General features: G+C 35.0%; 1 protein-coding gene across 1 annotated transcript in view; it reads right to left on the bottom strand.

Moving 5' to 3' along the window:
- BBS9 (Bardet-Biedl syndrome 9) overlaps positions 1 to 21,505 on the bottom strand; it is a 273,671-nt gene that overhangs the window by 188,324 nt on the left and 63,842 nt on the right. Inside the window, exons 16-19 of the mRNA XM_042888262.1 lie at positions 18,015 to 18,155; positions 16,101 to 16,196; positions 11,475 to 11,647; positions 10,032 to 10,184 (exon numbers count right to left, since the gene is read on the bottom strand). Of these exons, the coding sequence (XP_042744196.1) occupies positions 10,032 to 10,184; positions 11,475 to 11,647; positions 16,101 to 16,196; positions 18,015 to 18,155 (563 nt within the window). The remainder of the gene's footprint in view (positions 1 to 10,031; positions 10,185 to 11,474; positions 11,648 to 16,100; positions 16,197 to 18,014; positions 18,156 to 21,505) is intronic.

Below are 21,505 nucleotides of genomic sequence, written 5' to 3'. Positions count from 1 at the left end.
ACAAATGCGAAGAAATGATGAAGAAACTATTTGGATACATTAGGCTTCCAAAAACAAATGGACAGTGCAGAAAACAAATGGAGACCTAGATAAGAGTAAGGGGAAATATTGATCTGAATGACTGGCTAGGAGGCAAATCAAACAGAACCTGCTGTAGATGAGCTTCCACTACTTTTTTCCGTGGACCTCAGAGTAGGAAATGATGCAAGATATATATTGAGTATCACAGGTATTTCACATCATAGAATCCTATCTAACTGCAACCATAAACTACGATCCATTCATATGCTTTCACACAAAGGAAATAAAACAGAAAAAGGTAGAACGATAAAATGCAAAAGTAACACAACCCAGAACACATGAATATAATACTGAAGATAAAGTCAACCTATAAATTGTTTGTAATTTTTGCACTGTACAATTCCCACATCCCATTAAAAAATTTATAGGAGAAAGACAATCCTCATGCATGTCAGAAAATAGCTTAGCAGATGTTCTAATTAATTGTATTCCTTATGAATCTGATCAAACAATACACACGTTTCCACTAATAGGTAAAAAAAAAATAAAAATCTGAAAGACAGATAATAGCAGTCAAAATATATTCTGCTTCATGGTTGTTTCCACAATACAAAGAAAAGAAATTGAGTATATCAGATGCTCATAAAAACCGGGAGAAGTAAACATACCCAGAAGACACATAACATACTGAGACAGGTCAGCCTTCTCTAAAACACATATATTAAAACAGATTTTCAGTTGCTTATTGAGAAGTAATAATAGATAGCTATTGCATGACAACACACTCGCTAAATAGGAAACAAAACAACAAACCAAAACAAAAACACATGGAAAATGTAAAAAGTTCAATTTTTCTCCAGGAAAGCATGGGAAAAAAAAAGCATTTTCTCAAAACTCTGAAGCCCCAATTCAAATTAGGACAGAGGCAAGGGCTACTGTTTTCTTTAACATGACAAATCTAATTAGCTAGCAAATATTTAACCAATAGCTAGAGGTTGCTCTTTAAGTACTAAATAATGACATGTAATTAAGGTACCAAAGGCAAAAGGTTACTAATTTAGGGCATTTCTATGGTGGAGTGCTTAAATTATAGGTTTTATACAAAACTCATGGGCTGGTGCACAAGAAAAAAAAATTCAATTTTAACGGAATGCAGAACAAATTAACATTTTAGCATTATAATACTACTTAATTGTATAATGGGATTTTGTTAAGTGCCACAGAACAGAAAATAAAAGTAACACTCCAAGGTATGCTTGTTATCCTCGTCAAGCTAAATATATTACAAGCCTACTGAAGGCAGTAAATAGACACATTGTAACATGAAAGACTCTGAATTCAAAGGCCTTTAATTGGCTTTGGGTTTTAATAAGTAGATTGGTGCAAAGTGTATAAACAATGAACAAGATAAAAATATGTTACCTGTACCAAGTGCTTTCAAATTTCCTAAAGGGAAAGGGAACTATTCCTGTAAAAATACATTCTAAAACACCCAGTTCCTTTGATGCACAATGCTTCTTTTTCCATCTCTCCATCCTGTCATAAGAATTTAGACCAGCAAACACAGCCTCCAGCACTCACACAAAATGTTTTCTAGGTTGACCAATAGGTTTCTAGCAAAAAGGATGAATAGCACTTGCAGCCAAAGCTTACCATCTCAAGATCTGAGCAAGCTGGTCCTTCACCCAACAAAGAGCTCAAGCAGATGCTTAACTTTACGATGTCTAAATAACTCCAAGGCTCTATCCACACCAAATTACCAACATTACATCAAGAAACTGGCAACCACAAAACTTCAAAGAGCTAAAGGTAAGCAGTGGTGATGGAACATTTTATTTAATAAAAACCTTAACATGATGCCTATAAAGTTATCATACTCATCTTTACTCTCTTCTTGCTTCCTGACTTCTAACCCCTTCACTTTATTACACCTTTTTGCATTAGACACTTTCTTTTTCACACTGGCTTAAACTATCTACTACAGAATAATTAAAGGCTTTACAATATATAAATACTTACTATATGGAAGCACAAGGAGTAAGTAAGCAGCATGACATACTCTGGAGGTGGGAGTCAGGCACTGCAATGACTGGAGGTCTACTGACATCAGTCAAGAACACGATTCATATGAGTCATTTTGGGGTAGCCATCATGAACGACTAAGCAAAATGTCATCTATGTCACCTGTAAGAGTGCCTAAGGTCAACAGAATAGTAATTAAGATGCTTGTTCTCTGTGTGTTAATGGGAAAAAGTCATTGGAGGACTTGATGTAAAATTACTTCAGATCGAGTTAGCTGACAAAATAGCTTGGTCTTACTGGGCTTAAACTAAAAAAAATACGAAAACAACCAACTCCAGTTCAGAACTAACATCAAGATCTTCGAGTATTAGATAGATAAATACTTCAGACACTTCAGCCCCATTTATTTCCCAGTTTTGCACAGGAAGTTTTTTTTTTCAGGCATGTTTTTTTAATTGTCCTAAAAGTCTTAAGTGTGTGTCCTGCATCATTTCTTAAATCAGAATTTGGAGCAAAATACTATTAACTTACACAGTACTCTATCTCTCTTCTTTATCATACAGTCAGTCATTGCTATAGTAAACATATAAATTGATAACGATGAACACAAGCATAAAGAACATTTCACTAAATCTGAGTATTAAAGTCTCCTACTTTGCAAGAAATTGAAACTAACATGTACTTGTCATCCAACCACAATGTGCAATTATCATCTGCTGTAAATCAAAGGAATTGGTGTAACTTACTGTAAGCTATAGCAGAAAATGATCTAGTTTGCTATGTTATTTCAACTACCTGAAGGCACAGCAATTGTGCTTTCACAATCACATCTGGGTAACCAAATTTAAACGGGCTATTTCACAAAGACCATGTATGCAAACTTGCAAAGCCATTACATCTTTCACCACATACAATAACTAGCTGTTACCAGCTCTAATGCTTTTATGACTCAGTTCTACCACAGAATTATAGTGCTAATACAGCAAAATTACTGAGAAGCATGAAATAAGAGGGGTTTCCATCTTTTATGAAGATGGCATGCAGTTTTTTATTCAAGTTTTGCTTACACTACTTGCGTAGCAATTCCTTGCTTGCCTATATATTTCTTCCAGTGAGAGAGCCTGGCAATACTTTAAGCTTCAGCAAAGGTATACAATATTTCAGATTAAAAGATGATATAAATATTTATTTCAAATAAATATGACATCTGTATTTATTTCTCTTGGGAATTGTGGCTCACTGCCTCCATTTTCACTTATTCAAGTGTTCATAGGTCCTTTCTGTCTCTAGAGAGATGAGGGATCTCATCTCACAAGGGATGCATGGCCTGTATCACATTAGGCTGAAAATAGAATATATAGCCTTGCAAAACAGTAGGGCTTTTTTTGAAAAAGGCACTAGTCAAGGAAAAGTGAATTAGATGAATCACTTCTTGCCACTGCCTTTATATACCAAGAAGATACAATTTGGCCGAATCCCTGAGGACTAAATCAAAGTTTGAGGAATCCTCTGACAGGTTACACTGATGCAACAGCTCTAAAATAAGAACAAGACCAGTGGTGGGAGGTGAATTCACCTCTGGCCCTCTGATGATTTGGATGGAGAAGAGGGTTTCCAAACCAGGCTATTCAGCAGTTCAGGGGGGGAAATTCAGTAGACATGGCTGAGTGAAGCTGAAACCCTTTTTTGCTGAGAATGTGACATGACAGTTGGACTGAATGCAGCTCAGAAGACCCCAGATGAGGTGCTCTGTGCCTCAGCTACATACACAGAGACTTTTTACTTCCAACTCTTCCTTCTTGTGACAGTGGCATCCTTTTACATGGGTCTTTAAGCCTCTCTCAAAAAGGGCAGTAAGGATTGATGAAGCAATCAGTTTTACCTGTTTGTCCCATAAACTAGTTGATCTTATGTGATTACTGTCCCTCACTGAAGCAAATAATTGCTACCACAGACTGAAATACAGAAGAGTTGTGCCAGTAATCTCAATAAACACAATTACGACAGAGTTGGAATACATCTTCAAATAAAAAGGAGCCTTCATGGTACTAAATAAGTCTTAGAGAAACAGAAACAAAGCCTGTTCGAACACCAGTAAAATAGAGAATTTTAATTACATGTAAAAACCAATAAGCTATCTTTAGTGGTTATGAAAAAAAAAAAAAAAAAACACAAAAAAACCAGTACATTTAGCAGAAACAGCTACAAAATGAGAAGTTAAATGCAACTCCTTCAAAGAACAGTATATTTATTTATTCAAGCCAAAAAGAGCTAATTTATACCATGGGTGCAGTTCTCACTGACATTATCTGGGGAAAATGACTACTACAGGAGTGGGTGTGATGTATAGCCTTTGAGTCACGCATGATAAACCCTAATGGTTTTGCTTTGAGGTTAAGTCCTTACTAATCAAGCAATGAATCATTCTCAAAATGTTGAGTTCCTGAGGCCATGTGTGTCAGAAGTGGAACTCTAGAGTGAATAATCAATCACTAAAAATCAGTTGTGAGATTTTTATCAACCAATTAATAAACAAGGAAAGGAGCTAAGGGGCTTGAACAAAGAGTTAATGGACCTCTAATGACACTCTAAGTGCGCTTTAGTGAATAGAACATAATGAGTTTTATTTGCTACTGACCACAAATCACTAAAAATCAAAGTGTTCTATGCACTGCAAGTGTTAAAATACTGCAGAAACAGCACTTGTGCTTTTAACAGAGGATAAAATTACGTTGAGCTAAATATGTGTATATATTTAATGCCCATACTTATTTAGCGTTACACCCCTATAGCAGATCAGAGATCAAGAGCCTAGCTTCTGAAATCAGTAGATGGATGTGAAGTATGGAGAAAAACAGGAAGATGTTTATTCATTTCTTTAGTACATTAGGTACTGTTGCAATCAGCTATCACGGAACTAAATATGATGTATGATATTAGAAAGGCATTCAGGAACAATTTTGAAGACTAAATATATGATGAATTATGTATATGTATACATACACACACACACAACTATATCCTTTTCTATTACTATTATTTTCTATTATATTTCTATTATATTCTGCCTATAAATTGTCTTTTGCTTTCCTAGATGTGGGTGTTTATCTTTGATATATTGCTCATTTTTGTGCTGAAACTGCTTTGGAAATATCAAAAGGAATTAATGCATCTAGCAGGCAGCTAGTGGCTCGAAACCAAGTGTCACCAGCCTTGAGGACTTCCAATTCCCTAACGTAAAAAATGGCTGATTATAGGGAAACAGTTCAATCAGGTGAGTTTGGAACCAAGTCCAAAGAATAACAGATCTAAAATCAAAAGGAGGAGTCATTTGATAGCTGGGGGAAATCTTATTCTAAGAGTAGAAACAGAGAAGGAATCAAGCTAATAGAACAAAGGCAAAGAGAAGAAATTGATGCTTCCTGTCAAGAGGCAGTGACAAAATCCAAACCTCTCACTGAAGAGAAGAAAATAAGTCAGAAACTTCCAGTGAGGGCTGCACTGTTTTCCATACATCTACATGTTTCCAAGATAAGGGATTGAACCTCAAGTACATGCCCATAGACACAGGGACAGAGAACATCCATAATTCTGCTAGATCCAGCATCCAACAGCACAGAAGAAGATTATATCAGATCTACAGAGAAAGGTAAACAAAGTAAAAAAGTTAGACTTCAGTTCTTGGAAGGCAGATCATGAACCATCTCTAAACTGTGAGCCACATAACTTTGTTAGAATAGTGCTGTAAAGAAAGTACAGTTTTTTTGTCACCTTAGACACAGTTATAAATGAGATGCCATCCAGAAACTTTACATCTAGTTCACATGGAACACTGGTGAAGCAACGGATTGTTCCTAGTCATAAAGGAAAACTCAAAAATACAGCCAGATTCCCATGTCTTACACATCAGCCTGTCCGGAATAATGCAGGTTTAAATCAGACAGGGATCTGTTCTGAGAACTGATCAAAAGTGTTAGACAAGAAGGACGTAACACACCTACATTAGGATATTTGTCTACCATTAATTGCAATAGTGGCTTCCACGCGAAGGGCCAAAATTCCAGGGAGGAAATCATATGATTCAAAAGATACAGTTCAGAATCAACCAGTTATCTCAATTGTCATCAGGAAAAAAAACTACGAAGCTAGCTTTTGATTAGGCATTAGTTCATAACACAGTTGCTCGTATTTCATCTCAAAAGCATGGAATAATGTATTTACATCAGGCTATGATAAAAGATGTACTGAAAACGTTAGAAACATCTCACTTCAGAATTCTTTCACGTGTGTAACAAAAAGATCAACTCCTATGACATTACTACTCAGAAGAACCAGTGTGTTCACTTGACTTTCAGATTCTTTGCAAAACTCACCTCTTCCTTCAGAAGACACTCAAGATCCCCAACTAACATTCAGGACAGCATGCCCGAAGAACAAGTTAGATCATACATCTCAAGGATAAGAGAAACTCTTAACATGTGAATAAAGCTTTCCCAGGAACTGGTGACAAATTCCTATACAGTTTTCTACAGTGTAAAGAAGTCAAACGGATTTTCCTGATGGAATCACCCTCTTTACTCTAAATGGCAATTCACAGTATCTCTGACTGGAAGCAGTTCAATCTGTTGACAAATTCTAAGAGATTCACTGACTTTCCAATGTTGTTAGCTATATTAATAAGAAAAGCAATACAGGAAACCTGAAGGGAGAACAGATAAAGGAATCGACACTGAAATTAATCTTTAGCACTTGTGTACTTTTTCCTATTCACTATAAACACTAACCTATGCTCAACCTCTCCAAAAGTTGGAGGACTCTTGGATACTTTGTTCTCATTTCGCACAACAGAGGTTTTAAATGAAAATATCCTATATGTATGGATTTTACAAGCTATAATTGATAAGCAGATTTCTGAAGATGCAAGATACAGGTACAGGCTATATACTAAGGAAAGCAGAATGAACTAGACATCTGGCTGTTCATAGGGCAGTGTCTGAAAATTACACTGAAAGCTATTTCTTTGCTGCTTGCAGCCAAGTATTTCTGTGGCAAGCTTTTCAGTAACAACATAAATAAAAAGATAACAGAAGAAAACAAATCAGTGCCTTACATAAAGAAAAACTAAAATGTATAATCAGTCAAAAAATAAGGATCCATTCAATTATGAAGCCTAGTTTTCCAATGTTGCACAACTGTGCTGAGCACATGTCAAGACTTGTCGTGACAGTCTATTCCTAGTTCATGTAGTTGTTGTTTCCAACAACCACTACTAAATTTTACATAAGTCTTTAAGTTCCTATATATTTTTCTAAATCAGCAGACTGGGAGTGGAGAGAGACATTATTAGTTATTGCACTGAGCCAAGGTCAAGAATTCTGACATCATCCATCTTGTCCGGCTGGCTACTGCATTGGCCAGACAATTAGCACACAAATTGCCACTGATGATGGAGAAAAAGTTGATATTTCAGTATTTAAAAACACAGAATAGTTAGAAGTTTTAAAGAGGGGTGATGAATCAGCCTTAGAACATGCAATGATCTGTGGCACTGTGCAACAGTGGCAAAAAAGAACGGGAAGGGAGCTAGGTTTATTACACATGATGGAAGTGTGAGGATACAGATAAACCTATTTGCTTCATGATCTGTTTCAACTTTCCTTCATTTTGTTGTAGCACAATGCAACATAGAGAAGCTTGCTTTGTCATCACTTTTTTTTTTTTCCTAAACTTTAAACATGCAACTGAGACAAGATTGAACAGTTCAACCACTTCAAGTTGGCTAAGCAACAGTTAGTGCCCTAGGAGAACTCCACCCCTACATTTCAAATCCATCCCTTCTCTTCTTTCATAAAAGAATATAAAGGCACAGACCTTTTAAACACAGAGTTAGACAGTTTACATATAAACATATCTAGAACTACTTAGGCTGGTTGGATTAAAATCCATGTGAGTCAAAATAAACGGAATCACCTGATTTTTAGGATCCTTATTGTTAATTCCAGTTTGTACCTGGAAGCCCCAGTAATGCATGTCAAGAGTCAATGCATGAAAACTATAATCCCAAGGCAAGCACCTGAGGCTACTGCCAAATTATGATTTTTTTGATATCACAGAAAACACATCAGAGAGATTAAAGATCATTCAATTACACTTTCAAGAAATAACGTGTTTCTACAGAGTCAACATTATTTTAAAAGTACATATTTTTGCAACAGCTACCATAAAATTTGAATATGAAATTTCAGCAAAGTCCTTTAAATCAAGAAACATGTATGTAATCTCAACTACTTCAATTACTTATAAATTTATCCAACTAAACTTTTTTTCAGAGCAAGAGCTAGTAGCATGGTAAGAGCAAGTTGCACCAGTAATTTTGTTTTAAACCAGACTTTATCAAATCATCATTCACAGGCACGTAAATATCATCCATTTATTTTCAATGATTTTCACATGGTCTTCCTACAGATCAGTCTTAAGCAACGCAATAATGACACTTCCGTTTTTCTACTATACATAACTACCACATATACAACATCTTTTCCTTTCAAAATAGAACACTGTGCATTGCTATTTGTTAACTGCTGTAATACTCATTCAAACCTACTTAGATATACAACATAATTCATAAAGACAAATTGTAGGAGAAAATAATGAAAAGGAGTAAGGAATAAAAATAAAGAAAACCTTTCATCACTGCACACACCTATGCCTGCTTATATGTTTATCCCTTATTGTGAAGATGAAAACTATGGCTTCTAATATTATCAAATTTGTACTAGAAAAACTTTTATACATTTTCTGTATAACTGTTCTAATGCAAAGAAATAAAGGAATCAGAAAAAGATACCTTTCTATCAGGCCAGACCAGAAGAGATTACACCACTACAGCTTCAATATATGTGTGCGTGTGTGTGCGTATACATGTGTGTATATGTTTGTGTATGTACATGTTTGTGTATGTACATACATACACACACACATATATATACACACACACACATATATATACACACACACACATACATATAACAGCAATTCTATTAAGAAAGCAGCACACATAGAGTCCAAGTCCTACAGACTGAGTGAAACAAACAGCAGTCAAAACAGAGATATTCATAATAAATGGAAATTTCTTCCCAATTGGTTTTAAGTTTAAAAAACAACATCTCCACACAGCAAAAGTAAACTCAAGAGACCCACTTTTATTTATCTGTAGGGATTATTTAGTCGTGCCGTTTCAAACTGTTAAAAAAATCATCTATGTGTCAACGTGACACAGTATTTTTGTTTTAGAAATCATCTCACAGTTAACTCATTAAAAGTAAAGATGGAAATACAGTGTGTTTCTCTTGTGCCCAAACACAAAAGGAAAGGCACTTTTTCTCTAATTTACGGAAAAGCTCCAGTAGAGCACACAGTAGAACTATTCTTCATCAAGCGATGTGGAGTTGATGCAGAAGAGGAGAAAACGGTTTTCTTCTTTGTCATATACTTCCAGTATGGGGATGGTTTAGGAATATTTTTATTATCTTTAATTTTTTTTAAGCATCGTTATTCTATAGTGATTGCATTTTGAAATCATCAGAACATAGAAACCCCATGCAGGACATGGACAGCCTCAGACAAATTTGTTGTGAATGTTACACCAGCCAAACCATTCCACCAGCACCATAAAATATTTACATAAGCTATGAACTATAAAATACTTTCACATGAACTATAAAATATTTACACTACCAACATCAGCTAGGGAAGAGTGATGTGTTATCAAGCTGGTGTGACCCAGCAGCAACAATTTTGTGGCAACAAATTAAATAAAACTATTGCAAATCATCTGGAAACTTACAGGGAATATTAAGTTAAACAAATTACTGCTTCCTGGTCTCTTGTATTGTACACATAACCAGGAAAGCATAGCCTATATGCCTGAAGCTAAGTTTTACCAACAAAATAAACGAAGATTATGTTCGTAATCAAACTGCACTGACCTCTCTGAACGTTCCTTCTAGCAAGGTGTCCAGATGTTGAAGAGGAGCAGGAGTTTTATCTTTAAATCGTGTCAGCAATCGTCGCTCAATAGCTCTGAATTGTATGGCCCTTTCAGATAACAGCTCCTGAAATTTTTCAGCATTCATGCGTAGCTGCAATTAAAACATTTTCAAGAATTCAGATTAAGGGTTATATGCATTTTATACGTCCATTCAAAATGAAATGAGGAACTTACAGTAAAATTCTTGAGAGCAATTACTCATTCAAATACCATTGGTGTGGTTAATTTTATGCTCCTCGTGAAACTTACTAACACTTTCAGGAATCACTGTTTGCTACTTAAGTCAAAAATAATTTCCAACAGCCAATATAGTATGTATTAATGCATAAGTATCTCATCAAAGAGCCTATCAGTAAGAAAGAAATTTCACCACCAGAACCTCAGGGTTTCTCCTCAGATTCACGTACTATTTGATACACGCATACAGTGGACTAGGCTTGTTATTAATTACTGTAAAAAGTAAATGGTTATTTCCCTAAGCATGAATAAAAGCAATAAATTCTGCACTGACTGAATGACTTCTTTCTGTGAAATGAAATCTTTTTATTTTCTCATGTATCTATCAGGTACAGCTTTCTTGAAACATTCACAAAACATTGAACATCATATATTAAATGCCCAGGTAATAAAAATTTCTGTTTTATCTTTATAACCAGCTTTATATTTTCTGTTACAAACCTCTAAAACAAGCAAGTCCCTAACAAAAACTGCAGTCTTCAAAATAATATCATTTGTATAGCTAACATGCTATAACTAGAATCAGAGAAACACACAATCATAGAATGCCTTGGGTTGGGAGGGACATTAAAGACCATCTAGTTCCAAACCCTGCCATGGTCAGGGCTGCCACTCACTAGGGCCCAGGGCCCCATCCAACCTGGCCTCAACCAGCTCCAGGGATGGAGCATTCACAGCTACTCTGAGCAACTTGTTCCAATGTTTCTCCCTGCTATGAGTAAAAAAATCTCTTCCTAACATCTAATCTAAATCTCTCCTCTTTTCGTTTAAAACCAACCCTGCCCTGTCAGACTCCGTAAGAAGTTCATCTCCCTCTTGTTTATGAGCTCCCTTTGAGAACTGCAAGGAATGAATGACGTCTCTCTGGAGCCTTCTTTTCCATAAGCTGAACATGTTCAGCTCCTCCAGCCAACCAAAAAAGGGATGGAGCATCAGATCATTTCAGAGTAAAGGTACAACTTTAAGAAACTTTAAGAAATACCCAGTGCTGGAAAAAATGTCATTTGCTCAGATACATCTTCACATTTTCTGAAAGACAAATTGTTACATGTCTGTGACCACAGTTTTAAATGGATTGTTCTTAACAATAACAAATAATCTTGAACTGGGACAATAGCAGCTATTCATATGCTGTGTGACACACCTCGAAATGCTGATCAATTAGTTCAAAGTATTCTTGCAGAGGAACAGAGCCGGAAAAGGTACATGCAAAGTCCTTGCAATTTTGCTTTTTGAAATGTTCTTCCAGTCTAAGTGTTAATTCCTTTGTTATTAGCCAAAGGTCTTCCAACTGATCACTCTGGATCCTGTATCGTTCTTTGAAAAGAAGAACAAATACAACACTAACAAAACGTACATTTAAGCCATATGCATTCACTATACAACATAAATAATACTTAGCAATGTAACTAACTTTATAAATACAAAGTCTGTAATAGGGATTTTCACAGAAGATACATGCTCCCTGGCATTAAAGCAACTTCTGTCCTGTATCATGGGCCTGTTCACAATGCACAGATAACTATGAACTACTATGAGAAGGAAATGAGAATTACTGGATGATATTAAGACCCAACAACAGGCTGCCTGCATTCCCTGGCATAATGCAGCCTTAACAAGTTTTTCTGGGCCTGGAGGCAGAGTCAGGCTCAATTCACTTTGGATCATGAGAGAAGCACAGCATCCTCAGCAACTGATAAAAGTTGTATCAAACCAACTACATTCCACATAAAATCTTCAATGCCTTTTGGAAACATAGATCTTGAGTTCTTGGACAGTACATTCACTGATATGATTTTTAGTACTTCTCTATTTCCTATGATATCTTCCAGTGGGAAACTGCTACCCACTCTGTAATCACAGGTAACAATATTTGGCTTTCTTAGTGCTCTGCTTCACTCTAGCAGATAGTATTAATCAGTGTCTTATCGATCCAGTATACAATATAGTTTTGTTAATGCAGCTTAGTGTAGAAAAAGTTAACACAATTGAAATGAAAAAACACACAAAGATTCTGTTAGTGTTCTCTATCCCAGCAAGTTCATTCATTATCACATTTTAGTGAATTTCAAATTATGAGGAGAATGGGGTGAGAACTTACTACTGTTCTGTTTCCACTCCATTTTTTTATAGTTCTGTTTTCCGATTTCATGATATGAGAACTAATTAAATATTAAAACGAAAACTGTTGTGGATAATTGTGTCTTTTTTTTTGTCTGATACATTTTCTAGCAACATTATTTTATTTCTTGGCATTACCTATAAATGTTATCGAAGGGAAAGACAGAAAGTCAACTACGAAGAAACAGAGTTGAGGTTTTTTGATACAAAACAATTCTTTTTTTTCAGTCTCATCAATAAGGAACACAGTATATCAAATGAAGCAAAATTCTTTAGAAGTCGAATGCACTATTTAAATTGTTCTCAACATTAGTAATTCAAATTGTTTGACATTACCACTGGCATCCTTCCCAGGATACACATTTCACCAAATAGAAAATGACAAATTCTGTTTACAGTGTAACAGGAAAGAAGCAAGTTTTATTTAAAAACATGTCTGTTAAAGAAAAGAACACCATCTGCTAAAGATAACATTCAACCTAATACCCATATTTTTAAATAGTCTCAATGTAATGGCTGGGTTTAGTTCAATTTATTATCATACTTTGCCTTAAGTGATTTTTCCTTAAGGGAAATTAGCTCAGATGTTTTCAGACCAAACCAACAGACATTCCACATATAATTGACATGTCTAATATATTAATGATTGAAATTGATAAAACTAATTTCCTTCAAAAAGCAAATTTAGGTTCACTGTTTGTTGGTCAATACAAACAAAATCTAATTTTATCATGACCTGAGTAATCATTTGCTTTACATGACCTTCCAGCACTCAAAAAGAAAGACAAATTACATTTAAAAACTGTAGGAAAGTGAGATTCCTTAGATGTATTAAGTATGTGCTTTTATACAGAAAAAAATAGAAATAGAAAATAGAAAAAAACTTTTACGGTTATTAACCTATTTGTGTTAGGCTTTTGTTAAAATAAGATTTCTTACAGAAAATTTACAATTGATCATTTTCAGAATACTCTCAAACAGAAAAGCAGAAGACTCAGAGGATCATTAGTAGGTAACAAGGGCTTAAACATCACAGCAGGTAGTACTACTAGTTCACCCTGCAATAAGCATGATTAGTTGCCCTGCCAGTAGCTTATCTGCAAGAAGCCTGGAAGATTCAGTTTGCTTCTCAGCTAGGAAGCCCTTGCCATGAGAAAAAAGAATGACGGGTAGCAGTCAATTCTTCTTTACCCTTTGATTAAAACCAGTTTCAAAGACATTTCAACAAAAATATTAAAACTTTAATCTACACAGGCTAAGTTCATTTTAACTTCCAGCTGAAAAAGAACTTTATTCTGGGTGTTTTTACAGCAGACATTTTGACAAGCTGAAGTAACACCTTCAATTACTACACTGTTTAAAATGAATTAATTAATTAAAATAAGTGTGAATACAGACGTCATTCTTGTCTGCAGCTTCAACAGTGAAACCCAACCCAATCTGGAGACTTTCACTTCTACATGCAACCTTTCCCATCCAGAACTTAAGGTCTATTCAGAAAGGAATATGACAAAGATGTGTCCGTTGTCCAAGACTAACTTCTTTCATGGAAAAAAATGGAACAAGGGTCAACCAGCTCCAGTGATTTATATTTTTTTTCTATCACTAATTATCCACATATACAATTTTCTTTTTGAAGAACCTTTCCTCAATGACTGTGCGACACAATCGCTTCTATAAAGTAAAAACTCAGCAGTATTATTTTGGTAGCAAACTAATAGTACCTCCCAAATAACACACCTTCATCCACGTTTATTAGCTCCATATAGGGTCTGCCTACTCAAGCACAGTAATTCTAGTACTACAGAAGTCTACCAAGGAATGTTTTTGTATTATGGATAGCCTGTGCGACCCCCCTACATGCCCCACGCCGAGAAATTCCATAACCAATTCAATCCAGTGCATGTGGAAATACTGGAAACAGAGCATTACATGGAAGTAGGCATCACGTAACTCATTTGTTTTCTAAAGATTCCCAGACAAGATAAATGAGTAGTCACACTAAGAGAAAAAGTTGTTTGAATCTCCTTTGTAAAGTGAACAAGAAAAGTAGTGTGGGAAAGTTTATAGTAAGACTGCAAGCGTCATTCTTAGTGAGTGACTAAACAAACCTGTAGGAAAAACTTGAGGGTTTGTATGAAGAAACTAGAATTTATAGCCTCACTAGAAGTTGAAATATATTCATTACAAAGATAAATTTTCCCTTGCACAGTATCATCAGACTTTGCAATAATTCAAATAAGAGGTTTAAATGGTAATCCATAAAAAGGTACTTAAAAATCCCTTAAATTCTTCAGTTTCTAGAACCTATCGCTGTATGTCTAGCCAGTGCAAACTTTTGAAACCTACTGTCTATTCAAATAAATACTAAAAACAAACTAACAATGAAACAGCATGCAAACAGTGCGTAACAACTAATACAAATGGATTCGAGCCTAAGAAAAGTAAAGTGATGCTTGGTACAAAGAAAGTCCTTCAATAATTATTTTCCAGCTGGTTTCTGTACGTAACACATCTGACTACATTATAAAGAGCATTAAATATTATTTCATAGCATGCAGTTGACATCATCGTCATTTATATAACCAATCATGAATACTACATTTTGAAAACACAGTGAGGCAGATTATTTTTGTGTTGAAAGAATTTCTGATCAAACTAGACTCTAATTTTTCACTTACTCAAAATAATTTTCATAGAGCGTTCAATGTTCCATTTGAACTCCCTGCAACGTGTGATTGGTATTTTAGCTTTTCAACTTCTCAGTTTGCTGTATTAACTGAAGAATTTCTGCTTTATTGGCACTGAAAGTACTAAATACAACTGAATTGATTTTGTTCCCACGCACACAACAAGGAAGTTTAGCAAGTTGAGTTGCAATGCAAGACTGTAACTCTCCAACATTAAGAAAGCTGACTTATTTATTTTAGAAAGAGCACAAACACAGAGATCATCAAAACACGACTACTTAATGCACAAACTGTCCTGTACACAAGATGCTGGACAAGATAACAGCATATCTACATGTATCTTCACACATTCCATAAGCATGGTAAGAAATACAGAATCAACATGGTTGAATCCATAGTCCTAAATTTAATGATTTATGGGTAATTACTGATACTGGCATTTACTTAGAGATGCACCTGAATACGGTTAGATGCCTAATTAAAGTCCAGCATTACTGAAAGTCAGTGGACAGTCAGAAATCAGATTTGTAGTCTTTTTCTTACAAATTCCAGTAGATGACTTCCAAACAGAGGTCTTGAAATACATTTGAGGAAAAGAGGTGGGGTTTTTTGTTCGTTTGCTTTTCTACATGATCACAGTGGCAGTATTAATTCCTGATTTTAAATACTGCTAAAATAACAACAAAAGAAAAAACAATTTCTCCAATGACTGCATAGAATACTCATTATAATAACCAAGTACAATTTTTGCTTCATTTCAAAATCTTGTGACTACATCAGCAATATGATTAGATATTTGACAGGGGATGCCAAGACATGATCTGTGAAAACTTTTAAGTTCCTCTGCAAATAATTAGTCATTTTTGTATGATTCTCAGTTTGCTCACACGCTATCCAATTAACTTATTATCTATTACGTTTTACAGGACTATAGACTTCTACATTTTAACAGCACTTACGTGATGTTTTTGAAGCAAGAAGAGTGATTTTTGAACCTGCTAAGAACTGAAATCCCAGAACATTTGCCTGGTCTTCCTCAGATGGATCAGCAAAGTCTAAAAGAGAAAATGAAACAGTTGTTTATAATTTAGCTCTCACATATAACGAACTTCAAGCTGCAGACAGAACCATATCAACCTCTGCCTTTCCTATACTACTCATGCAATCTGAATTGCATGACATTGCCTCCCCCCTGAGAAGTACAGAATATCAGGAGTAAATTACTATATGTTCCCACTGTTCACGTGAAGTTGAGCTACACTCAGTTCTTACATGGAATTGCCTAGGCTTGGTAAACAGAATATAGCTTTCTCAGAGGTTCAGTCTGTGTCATCTAGTAAAAATTGCCTCCTGTACTGGACACAACACTGCAGGTCGTCTTTTATCAGACACATAAGCAAAAATTATCATCATGATAATGTTCAAGTACCTTCTGGTTTCAGCCCCTCAGCAAAGAGGACAACAAACAGCTAACTTACTAGTATTAGTTACTCAGCAAATCTATGCATGCCAGCATCTCATTTCAATGCATTTATTAGACCACAATAACTTCAAATCTAATATAGAGCACTTTAAGAACTATTCCAAGGAATCTGTCCTACTAACTTCTCCTTAAAATAAGGTAGAAGAGGAAACAGGAGAAATACCATTTTTACTAAGGAGTACAACAAAATTGTAAAGTTTCTCCAAAGGCCATATTATAAACAACTTATAAACATGCTATAAACAAATATGATTTACATTTCACCATTCCATCAGACTGCCCTTCTGCTGCCACCTGTCACACAGCAACAAAATGTAACAGACTATTGGCAGGAAGGTTCAGCCCCTCCTGCCATACCACCAACATCCACCTCCGACATCACGGGCCAACACAATAAAACAGGAGGCACTGCTTTTGGAGCAGACCTTGTACTACATAATCTTTCCAGAAACAGATGCAGCTCCACCTTAAAAACACTGCATTGAAGCTGTTGGCCCACACAGCACTCATCTCATCAGAAAACTGTTCCAGAACCTTTGTCCTCTGAAGTTCAGAACTTTAATCACTGCCAGATTGAACTTATTCACTATCACTTTATAAGCCCTGTTTATTCATTTTCCTTCTTTTTTTTGCCAGTGTTTTATTCATCTAAATGAGTAATTCTCTTTTAATTCTCTTCTTCAAATCCCCAGGCAATTCTCATAGCCTTTTCCATACTTTTGAGTTTTAATTCACTTTCAGTATCAGCAAGCAGAACCCAGTACTGCATGCCAGTGCATAATAACTTATTTGTTTCCATCCCGGAACCATTTTGTCTAATCCATCCTAACTTCTTACTGGTTCACTTATGCTCATACAATATTGTACCACAGAACATTCCTGTGATAACCTCCACCTTTTCTATCTCTTCTAAATCATGAGCACATAACTACAGCACAATTTCTTTTTATAATACTAATTCATATTTTTTCATTAATATTTCACTAGTCCTATATATCACCTATTTCTATTTCTATATTACTCTTGCAAATATTATAACATAATTCACCTCAAGACTTTCACAAATCTTTCTCCAAAGCAACTGTTCTAATTTGTGACATGCTCTGCCCTGTTTCTTCTTCACATCTCATGACCGCCCACATAACTGGATACATAAAAAGTAGATCTTGGTTCACATTCCCTGCATACAAAAATCTTCAGGTTTTAATCAGTCAGATACACTAGACAAGGTTGATTACCTATTTTGAAATGTTATTCCATCATTTTTTTCATGATGTAAACTTTAAACACCCTCCTATTAGTTTTGTTAATTATTTCATAATTTTCTCGCAAACAATTCCTGCCTGAGTTTCTAATACATCTCCTGTCAGAGGCATATTTTAAAACCTACCTGGAAAAATGGTGAGAAAACTGATGGGAGGTTTATTGGTATCAATAGTTAGCTTGTGGTTTGCTGATTTTGAAGGTTGAGCTGGAAAGCAAACTAATCGCAAAGGCAGCTTGAATTTACACTGGGCAAACTTCGGTATCCCTAAAGTGAAAGAACACACACAATCATCTTTCATACCCATATTCTGAATAAAAGATATTTTATGCTGCTGTCCTGGAAGGAATTACAAGGTATTTATAATGCAATTAAAGAATATCCTATAACAAAATCTACAATTTTTTTTTTTTAATGTACACTCCATGTACAACAATTTTAAACTTGAACACCTTATTCACCTTTGGAAACGAGTATTTATAAGTAAATGGGAGGCAAACATTACCCAAATCCACTGCATTCCTGCATTCACACCAATTAACATGCAGTAATAGTTTACTTAACTCTTTAAACAAACATTTCCATTTCAATACATGAGACAGCTGCACGACTGTCCCTGATGCTTTGAACACTAATTTGAAATATGTATTTTCACCAGGAACATTCCCAAAAGACTTCCCTTATAAGAACAGTCTTACTTTTTGTTACTTTTACACAAAAACTGCACCCATTCTTCACCAAAAAGCATCAGAAGCTGTTTCTATATGACATCTCTTTCTAACAAAAAAGACAGAGGTGCAAACATATAACTTAAAAATCCCTACCCAAACTACGGACAAAACAAATTAATGACCTGCAAAACTAGAATTAGAAATCTCAATTGCCTACCTCTGTGTACCTCTCCACATTTTCTAATGTAAATCAACGCCTCCAAATATTTTTTTGGATATAACTTCCAATTTTGTTGTTATTCTTCTTTTATTATTATTATTTTTTTAAATCAGAATATTTGCTTACGACCATTTTGATAATAATACACTTCAATAATAGTATCAATAATAATGAAAGCATATTAAGGGGAATCCAACTCCATTTAACAGCCTTCATGGCATCAATGTAAAACCCCAGAACTGCTATAATGTACCTCTTTCTCAGATGAGGTTTAACTACAAAATAATAGATCTGGATTAAATGAATAATGCTCCTAAGCAATCTGGTTAGCCCCCACTTGCTTAAATATTGAGTTTTTATTCATTGCAGTACATTAAATGTTATCATTCAACTCATAGAACATGTAATTTTATCAGAACGGTGCAAGAGAAAGGAGGAGGTTTTCACACTAACAAAAACACAGTCATTAGAATGGGTGAGATTTGCACAGATCTAAGCATAATTTAAAATGGTTGACATGTCAGATGATGCACAGTATGTTCTACATGAAAAATGAAAATGCTGGGGGCCATGAAATACAGATTGCTTGTTCTTCTGGACAGCCAATCTGTATGGCTTTTTCAAGCGGGACTTCTTTGATGAAGCAGCTAATTAGCACTGCTTTGTTCAGGTACAGATATCATTATAGGGACTTACTGAGAATAGCATTAACATCATAATAACAAACACTCATCATTTCCCAAAAATATGAAATTCAGACACTCACTCCAACAGAAATCAACAAAGAACATGTTTAACAATAGCATAACAACTTACTGTCATGGATCATACCAGGACAGAAGAGTCATGAAACTAAAAGCTACACAGGCTGTCAGTCACGTAAGCTGAGAAGTCTAATATATAAACATAGCTCAGCTGTTTACAACATCTACAGCAACGTTTTTTGCTAACATTTGGTTTGTTTGCTACTTCACAGATCTCTTGCAAAGAAAAATTACTGCAAGGACTCGTCTTGGAGGAAGAGAGGTTGTTACTAGAAAGCTGAGATTCACCCGGTTGCTTCAGTTCATTAGCTCTTTTGGTTGGCTAATAATGCCTCCAAGTAGTTGTTCAGCAGAAACTTATTAAAAAATAAAAATAAAAAATTCACTGTAGAAACAGCAGAAAACTTAACACAGGTCCCAAAATTGGAATAACCCTAGGTTGCAAGGAAAATTCCTGAAAATAAATCCATGACCTTTCAGAATGACTCATTCAAATCATATCTTCACAGTCAGATGGAAAAAATAATTAAAATATTTTCTTGATGAAAACATTATATAAACATCTTAGAAACATCTTACTATTAAGAACTTAGGGAGTATTGTCAACAGGAAAAATTTAGTAACGAAACTAGCCAAAAGAATTCTGAAATGGCTTTGTATTTTAATAGATTGTGTTCTTATTTCAATGCAACTTCTAGATAGCCTGTTACAAGTCTGCCTATCTGAAATATCGAAAGTTTTTTCAATAATTCAGAGAAAATTCAGATGGAAACTAAATCAAATGGTATCTAGCTATGAAGTTTTCTAGCTGACGTGTCCATATCATCCATAAAAACCATTTACATAAGAAACCAAACCAAAAAGCTCCAGCAAAATTTATCACCACAGTGAAAAGCTCTTAGTGAAGTATTCAATTGAAATACAATGATTGTTAGGTCTGCTGGAGTGATTTTAAGTGGCAGTACGAATAATCAAAGTGGCAACAATGCGTGGAAAACGGAGCTTCCTCAGTTGTTGGATATGATCTCTAGTGATGGATTTCCCTTCATTCAGAGCTGGGATACATTTAATGATATACAATTGTAGTACCTTATTAACAAAAAACAAAAAATTGAAAAAATATACTTTTTTTTGTGGGATTCTCACTGCCACATACAGAAGTAAAACTGGAAAGCAAAAGGAATTTTATAAAAGGTTACCTCAGAACAACTGTATTATTTGAATTAATTCACACTATGCACTTACAATCTATCAAAACAGTTACATAGCACCATCGTTAAAACTGCATTTTCCAACAACTTCTTTATCCAATTTTAATCACGTCAACAACATAACATCTGATGCACACAGTAAAAAAAGCAAAGAATTCAAGTGCAGATCTCCAATTTAGGATGTTAAACATGCAGAAAACCCATGCCTTTTCTGGTACTGATGAAATGAATTTAACCAGTCCAGTGCACCTCAGAATAAACTAAAATTTTTGCAGGCAGATTCACCGAGCTCCACAGCATTCTCTTCAGCATCAGCAAGTTTTCATATGGAGAACTAATTTCTTAAAAGAGAGAATCTTCAGTTTAAGAAAGTAACCCTTTCGAATTACACACACATTTTAAATATTTTTATTCACTTTATTTTTATAGTATTTTTTTTTTAATTACTTAAGAGATGAAAAACCTGTCTTAGGAATGTAGCTATTTTTCCAAAAAAAAGAAAAAAATTTTACTGAGATGGTTCAAGAACCTATTTCTGCTAGAACCCCTGAAATATGCAGAAACCAGAAGAGGAAGAGAACTGTTAACAGTTATCTACCTTTCCACTTGTCTTGATATGCTCATTGGAACATCAGCATTGAAAGACAGAACTTAAACACGTACAAATGTTAGCATGCTTATTTTTAGGAGAAAACTGCAAACTGAAGAAGTAGTTATCTCTAAATCCATGACAAACAATTTTCCCTCAAAC

Source organism: Lagopus leucura, unplaced genomic scaffold (assembly GCF_019238085.1).
Source record: "Lagopus leucura isolate 7727_CA_CO unplaced genomic scaffold, USGS_WTPT01 Super-Scaffold_100157, whole genome shotgun sequence".
In the NCBI taxonomy this organism is placed as follows: Eukaryota; Metazoa; Chordata; class Aves; order Galliformes; family Phasianidae; genus Lagopus; species Lagopus leucura.
The sequence above is the reverse complement of the archived record's forward strand: the minus strand, read 5'-3'. Positions and strand labels throughout refer to the sequence as shown.